At 42.6% G+C, this 8,012-nt stretch overlaps 1 protein-coding gene across 1 annotated transcript in view; it reads left to right on the forward strand.

Annotated features, from left to right (window-relative positions):
• RBM46 (RNA binding motif protein 46) overlaps window positions 1–7,005 on the forward strand; it is a 270,633-nt gene extending 263,628 nt beyond the window's left edge. The window contains exon 4 of the mRNA XM_069243032.1: window positions 6,092–7,005. Within this exon, the coding sequence (XP_069099133.1) occupies window positions 6,092–6,921 (830 nt within the window). The 3' untranslated portion in view covers window positions 6,922–7,005. The remainder of the gene's footprint in view (window positions 1–6,091) is intronic.
• Window positions 7,006–8,012: the final 1,007 nt, after the last annotated feature.

The following is an 8,012-nucleotide window of genomic DNA, read 5'->3' on the forward strand; positions in this document are numbered from 1 at the left end:
GCAGATCTTTTGAAGGAGGTGAAATCCATGCAGATGGAGCTAGTGTTCCTCTACTCCTCCCTTGATACCACAGAGAAATGGATCTGTGAAGTAAAATCAAGAGTTGGCCTCCTAGAAGACTGGTCCCTAACAATGGACAATGAGGTGCACAATTACAGTCTTGGAGAATTGTTCTGTAGGGGATAATGCCGGATTCAGAGGTATGTCTAAAAAATGTAAAGTATCATACCTTTTTGTATTTCTGAAGACCATCATTCCCAGAATATTGAATACCATCTTCATTGAGCCTCTAGAATTCCAGGGAACACAAAGCATTCAACCATGTTGCTCTTCCAGTGCCCTTGCCAGGCATCGTATAATCCCTGCACCCAATGCATTGATAAAGATAAGGATAGATCCAGGTCACCATTAACGTAGGCCCAGACCACCAATGTTTCTTCCCCGGGACCTCCTTCCTGATTCACTGAGTAATCATTGACACTAATACACCAGGGGCTGACTTTAGATCGGACCTTTTAAAATGTCCAACAACATGTACTGACAGCATCTCACACAATCACTCCTAGTTGAACTAGATGGTAGATCTCCAGGAAATGCTGCACTTCAGTACATCTGATGGACCCCTGAGACTCTTATGGACCCAAACATATATGTCTTGTGATACTCTTGCCTCCTTTGGGTTAACTCACAGTGGACCATGTCTGCTCTGTCCCCTCCCTCTCTCTGCTCTTATTGAAAGTGTAAATCCTACACCAGGCACTTTGAAACTCCCTCCTCCCCAAGGCACTCCCATTCTGAGGCACCCCCCAGAATGTCTCCTTACCCTATAGTTCTTACCTGTCCGACCTGGGGTATCTCTTTTAACAAGCTTCTAACACTAGTCTCTGCACAGTATAACATCCATCTGTCCTGGATATTATGCCTTAGTCATTTCCTCATACATCTCTTTAGAACTAGCCCAGTTCAGGCTACCTCGTCAAACTGTAGGGTTTTAGCCTGCTAATAAAAGTTAAGATATTCTCTTCCTGATGTCAAATAAGGTCTGTTCAGTTTTCCCGACTGTAACAAGACATATGTCAATCCACTCAAAGGAACTTCCCCCTTGCTACCATCCCGCACCCCTGCCCCACAGTTACCTTTACCAACTCATATGTACCTCCTGCAGCACACATGCTAAACAAATGGTTTACCCCTTCTCTCTTTCTCCACTGCCTTCGAGCTGCTATACTCCCTCCCTCCTAATATCCCATTTTCTGCAAATTAACTGTAGTGCCCGTCTACTTTGCTCTACCCCTATGACTGCCACAATGCGACCCAATCTATGGGGAGTTGCAGTGTCCATATTGAAATCTCTTCCTCGTAGGGTATTCCTTCAGTGGACATACGAGAAAGCAGGTTTGCATTTATCATACTGAATACACAACGGATCTCCTCTCCCAAGTGTCAGGACATTGGCACCACATTTGTCATAATAGGTCAGAACTGGAATATGGTTCTTCACCCACTCTTGACAAGACAAGACCTGTGGATGAGTGCAGTGACAATGATAGAGCTACAATGCCATATTGCTGTTCCATTATACTTATTGTGAATATATCTTAATTTTAGGGAACACATGACATCTCATCCTACTTGGACTATTTCTTGATGAATGCCCTACTTCTTTCAGATTTATCCTTATATGACATCTTTGAGGGAGGGATATCTGATCACTCTTCAATAGACCTTGAACTTGAGAGAGGCAATGTTTTGCCACCCACCATGCTATGCCATATGTCGACTAAGAGGTACAAGTATTCTAAAGACAAGAAACCTCTAAAATGACCCATTGTTATGTACAAATTGGACACTGAGAACTCAGTTTCCTCTGTTCAGTTGCTATGGGCAGCCAACAAGTCGAACTGGTGGGTCCTATTAGTAAGAAACACAGCCATAGCCAAAAAAACATACAAGACTTGCCCAAGCTCTCCTGGAATTGTCCACCAAGAGGTGTACCACACAATATCACATGCTCGTCCATCCCTATAGAAAGGTAAACTCTCTTTGAAACTTTTATTCTCCACTGGCAGAATAATCCCCTGTGAAACTTAAGTGGCGTCATCACGAAAGAGGGAGAAAACGGTTAGGTTGCTAGCTACGCCAATAAGAATTGCACGTGATGGTAGCCATTGTTAGGGATCACAGGTCTCCTTACTTACGCACCCGAAGGAAATCTTAGACGCCTTTGCTTCAAACTACAGATTACTCTACCACTGGGATCACAAATGCCACATTAGCTGGCGAAGATTTCCTGAAAAACTTAAATTCCCCACACTCCAGCCGGAACGAAGGAACCTGCTCAAGGACGAATTCACCAAAGAGAAATCTCCCAGGCTATTACACATCTGCCGACTTGCAAATCCCCTAGAGAGGACGGCTTCCCTAGTGAGTTCCAGAAGCTACCCAGGATTTATAAGGTGTTCACAGAGGCCAAAACATCTGGCGAACTAGATCACATGTCCAGTAAGATGGTCATAACTCTGATACCAAAAGGGCAAAGGTGCTCTAGACTGTCACCCCATCTCTTTGATCAATGCCAGTGTTAAAATCTTGGCCAGAATCCTGGCCTTGGAACTGCGACTGCGGCATTAAGCTGTCCTTTATGTGGTGATGCACACCCAAACCGTGCTATCTCTATACACATACCACTACCTCTTGGCTGGTTATACCTCATGCATATACTTGCTACTTGTTTCATTTTCTTTTGCAGCTGGTGTACGGTTTAGTTTGTGCAGATCCTCCGCTTCTTTTAGTATCAGTGGAACGTACTTCCTTCAGCAGACTTAAACTCCATGTTTACGTAAATCACTTTCTTCTGCACTGTCCAGCGTTAATATAGATGCCACCCTCTGACATAGAAACCTACTGGTAGGAGGTGGGGATAGATCCTTTGGCACACTCCACAGTACCCTTCTGGTGCAATATTGGCATAATGTGTTGGAGGCTCCTGGGTACGTTGGCTTTGCTGGGAGCACCGAGACCATCTTATCACAACCGATGCACTTAAATCCTTTGCCTTACACGCGGATTTCTCCCCACCAGAGATATTTCCAAATAGCAGGTTTGGAGGCCACACGTGAGATTGACTGTAACTCCTATCTTGCACTACATTAAGACCTTGGATTCATACCGAAGCATAGTATCAGACATTTTTGTAAACCTATATCTATTAAAGTTGAACACAAAGTGAAAAGCTTGGGTTGTATCGCGCCATCATTTTCATTTTTGGTATTTGTTTAAACCAAAAAGGATGTATCACTTTTCAAACAGCGGGTCTAGTAACTCCCTCATATACAGGTGTTTTTTCTATATTTGGCATTATTACATAGTACAGAGATCAAAATATGTCAATCAATGTGGCATTTTGTTTAAAACCATTTTGTGACATTTTATTTTCTGGCTCTGTCTTATGGTGCTCACTAATTTTTTTTTAAACATTTCTCACGGATACTTCTTCGGCCACGGCCCATTCTGTCATATTTCTCCAACTGTGATATAACATATCGAAGAGGGAATTTCGAGGTCACACAATATCGTGGTCTGAATATCAAACACCAAAAGACATCGATAGGTTTAATATATATAGGGAGGTATGAATTTACTTTTTCTAGAGCCAAATATACGTACCTTAATGAGCTAACGATATATATGTGTGTGTGTGTGTGTGTGTGTGTGTGTATATATATATATATATATATATATATATATAGACACACATCAAGGAATGTATATGCGGAGTTAAATATAAAAAATTATGTACTTGCCTGTCAATATTTTGATCCTTAGTATTCTGTCTAAGATATTGTTTCGCAACACAAAAGGATGATGGACGGAGTGCTGAACAATGCAAGCACCCACCCCATTTACAGATCTGGGTTTAATCCATCATTCTTTTGCTCACCATGCCATTCCAGGTTTGACCCAGCCATATGCAAATTGGATATTGTTTCAACTCGATGTTCTCTCCTCGATATTCGAAACCACAACTTTTCTCACATTTTTTCTCTTTTGGACCACTGGGTTGTAGCCAGTGTAGTATGGCTGTCCATCTTTTTACAACCACTAATCCTGGTTCTAAAAACCTGTGTTTTATAGTGTGTTTTTTCGGCTTGGGGGCTATGTTTAATACGCATTGTTTTGACGAGCTCTCTGGTTACAGGGCTGTTTTAGAGCATAACATTGTCAAAATCTTTCCCCAGTATTTAGTTAATTCTCTGCACGGCCACGTAATTTCTCAGAAGTGGTGAAATAGAAGACAAGTCTTCTGTTTCGCCACATCTGGGACATCATGATGACCCTTTTGGGTAGATGTGGATCCTTATAAATGTGTTAATGGAGCCATATAAATGTGTTGTAGAATGTGAAAGTCCACTAATGTAAGTCTGGCATTGCTTATGACCTCTTTCAACTATGAAAATGTTTTTTCCCCTTTCTAAGTTGGTGAGGAACTCATTCAAAGCCTTCTGCCAGTGTTATTTGTGTCTGCTTTTTGGTGGTCTTTGAATAAACTAAGCCAGTCTACATTCTTATCCCGGATTTAATGGAGCCTCTTGTGTCTGGGTCACTTCAGGAGCACTTGGGAAAACTGTCCCAATTTTTCTGGCATTCCCTGCCATTGTGGCATATTGGATGAATTGGGTAGATCTTACCCCGGAGGTCTCCAGTCCCTCATTGAAACTGATAAGTGCATTGCTTGGGATTAAGGGCCTGATTCTGACCCTGGCGGCCGGTGACCGCCAGGGTCACCGGCCACGGTAGCACCGCCGACAGACCGGCGGTGCTCCGAAGGGCATTCTGACCGCGGCGGTTCAGCCGCGGTCAGAAAGGGTAAACCGGCGGTCACCCGCCGGTTTACCGCTGCCCTTCTGAATCCTCCATGGCGGCGGAGCGTGCTCCGCCGCCATGGGGATTCAGACACCCCCTACCGCCATCCTGTTCATGGCGGGAAACCCGCCATGAACAGGATGGCGGTAGGGGGTGCCGCAGGGCCCCTGGGGGCCCCTGCAGTGCCCATGCCAATGGCATGTGCACTGCAGGGGCCCCCGTAAGAGGGCCCCGCAAAGTATTTCAGTGTCTGCTATGCAGACACTGAAATACGCGACGGGTGCCACTGCACCCGTCGCACCTTCCCACTACGCCGGCTCAATTCTGAGCCGGCGTCCTCGTGGGAAGGTTGATTTGCCCTGGGCTGGCGGGCGGCCTTTTGGCGGCCGCCCGCCAGCCCAGGGCAAATCTCAGAATCACCGCAGCGGTCTTTCCACCGCGGTACGGTGTTCTGACGGGGTTACTTTGGCGGGCGGCCTCCGCCGCCCGCCAAAGTAAGAATGACCCCCTAAGTTTCCTAGGGCGTTACAGACAACTTGTCATCGTTTCAGCATCTGGAGTATCCGTGGTACTGCTGCTTCCCAGGCGATCCCAAATTGTGCTGAGGTGGTGTACTCCTTCCTTTTATAAGGAGTAATATGAGGGGTTCATGCTCATAGGATCCCTGCAAAAAGCTTTTTTTTCCAACTGGCTACTCGTACACCATTTAGTTGCTTTATTAAGTTGGCTCCTAATATAGTAGAGTTCCAGATCTAGGATTGCAAGGACCCCTTCTTCCTAATCCAGTTTCATTGTGTCTATTTTTACTCTAGTCCTTTTTAGTTTCAGGCAAATACAGTGTCTTGATTCATCACCTCTTCTCCAGACATTTTCAAGTAAAATATGGTGTCCTTAAATAGAGATTACTTGGATGCGGACGGGATAACTTTATTGAAAACCAACAATAGATAGATGACCGAAGCAAAGTTTACTTTTTTATACTAGAAGGTGCTCCAAAATTGCTGTTGCCCCTACCCTGTAAGTTACATTGCCCCAGTAGGTGTTGCTGTAACATTCCAGAATGCAACCTGCACAAGACTGACTTGGTATGGAACTTGGATAAGAGAATTGGGCAGTTTGCATTTCCATAAGTTGGTGACCAGGTTCTCACATGTTGATTATGGGGAAAAGTCTTCGAATAAAAAATAACAGAGTTACCATAAATACAACTTTATCCTTTTTGTTGCAGGTACGTTCCAGCTTTGGGGCCACACTATTCAAGTTGATTGGGCTGACCCCGAAAAAGAGGTTGATGAAGAAACAATGCAACGAGTTAAAGTATTGTATGTGAGAAATTTAATGATTTCCACTACAGAAGAAACAATAAAAGCTGAATTTAATAAATTTAAAGCTGGAGCAGTTGAACGTGTCAAAAAGCTTAGAGATTATGCATTTGTGCACTTTTTCAACAGAGAAGATGCCGTTTCTGCAATGTCAGTAATGAATGGAAAATGCATTGATGGAGCAAGCATAGAAGTGACCTTGGCAAAACCAGTCACAAAAGAAGGTAGCTGGAGACAACACCTGAATGGCCAATTCAGCCCCAATTCGGAAAATATTTTAGCTTTTGCAAATAAAGAAGATTTAAATCAAAAATCACTTGGTAGATCACCAAGTCTTCCAGCTCGTCTTAATGGTCAGCATAGCCCAGCCTCATGTGAATTGGAAAGGTGCACGTATCCTTTTTTTCCAGGCACAAAACTAACTCCAATTAATATGTATTCCTTGAAATCCAATCATTTTCATTCTGCAGTAATGCATTTAGACTATTATTGTAATAAGAACAGCTGGACACCACCCGAATATTATTTGTATTCAACTACGAGTCAAGATGGAAAGATACTACTAGTCTTTAAAGTGGTTGTTCCAGCCATAGCAAACAGCACACACAGTTATTTCATGCCAGACAAATTGTGCACGACTCTGGAAGATGCAAAGGAGTTGGCTGCACAATTTACACTGCTGCATTTAGGTAGGTGCTCTTTCTTGACCTTTTTTGATCGAGGCTTTTTTTCTTAAAGAATAAATGTCTAGCCTAACCTACATCCCTCTGTATGTTAGTAAATGTAAATCCCTGTTTCACAAATTGTTTTTGTGTTGCTGTCTCGAGAAAGTCATATTTCATAGCCATACTATTTTGTAAGTGAAATAACGAACACGATTCAGCATGTGCAGCTGAATCTTTATTCCTCATCGACAAAGCCATGTGCAGTGTAGGGTTTGGTGGTTAGGGGGGTTGGCTGCAGGGTCTGGGTGCAGGCCAGACCTTGCAGGCAACCCCTGTGGCACACAGGCAAAGGCCAAGTATGATACAAAGTTGGGTGCTTATAGGGGATTGGCCTAAGGCCGGGTGTGACGTTGGTTGAATTAACGTATAGTAATGAAAATTACTATATGTTTAAAAAAACATAGACATTCACTGAAAAAAACAAATGTTATAGGGACGTTATACTTAGGAAATAGAATTTGAAAAAATATAGAAATTCATTGAAAAAAACAAAGGCTATTGGGATGTTATAGTTAGTCTTACATTTTAAACATACAAAACCACAGAAATTCACCTGCTATAGTTCTAGTTATTTCAAGTAAATATAACTTGTGCTCTAAGTTAGCTATAACTAATGCCCTCACCTTTCACTGCTTATTACCCCACAAATTACAGCACTCATGACATCTTTGATAACATCACTGATAATATCAATGTAAAACTTGCACTTACATTTTTGATGAAAAAACTGTGCATGGCGGGGGTGAGATTTATAGTTACCTTAGGGCACAAGTTATAGTTACTTGAGATAACTCTAAATAGAACAGGTGAATTTCTATGGATTTGTATGTTTAAAATGTGAGCCTATTGGCCTTTTCAGTGAATATGTGTGTGTATGTGTGTATATATATATATATAATCTCCCCTGTGTGTGTGCGGATGTATGTATTTCATGATTTGTTATTATTACAAGGTCCTGGCAGACAACTAAGGACATTCAAGCAAGAGAACAGTGCAGACTTTTCCACATGTAGAGTTTTTCAGAGGCTGTAACCAATATCAAAATATTTACCTACATCATATAACAAAATACCTATCTGTAGACTTTAATACAGAGGAATAA

This window comes from Pleurodeles waltl, chromosome 1_2 (genome assembly GCF_031143425.1).
Source record: "Pleurodeles waltl isolate 20211129_DDA chromosome 1_2, aPleWal1.hap1.20221129, whole genome shotgun sequence".
Taxonomy (NCBI): domain Eukaryota; kingdom Metazoa; phylum Chordata; class Amphibia; order Caudata; family Salamandridae; genus Pleurodeles; species Pleurodeles waltl.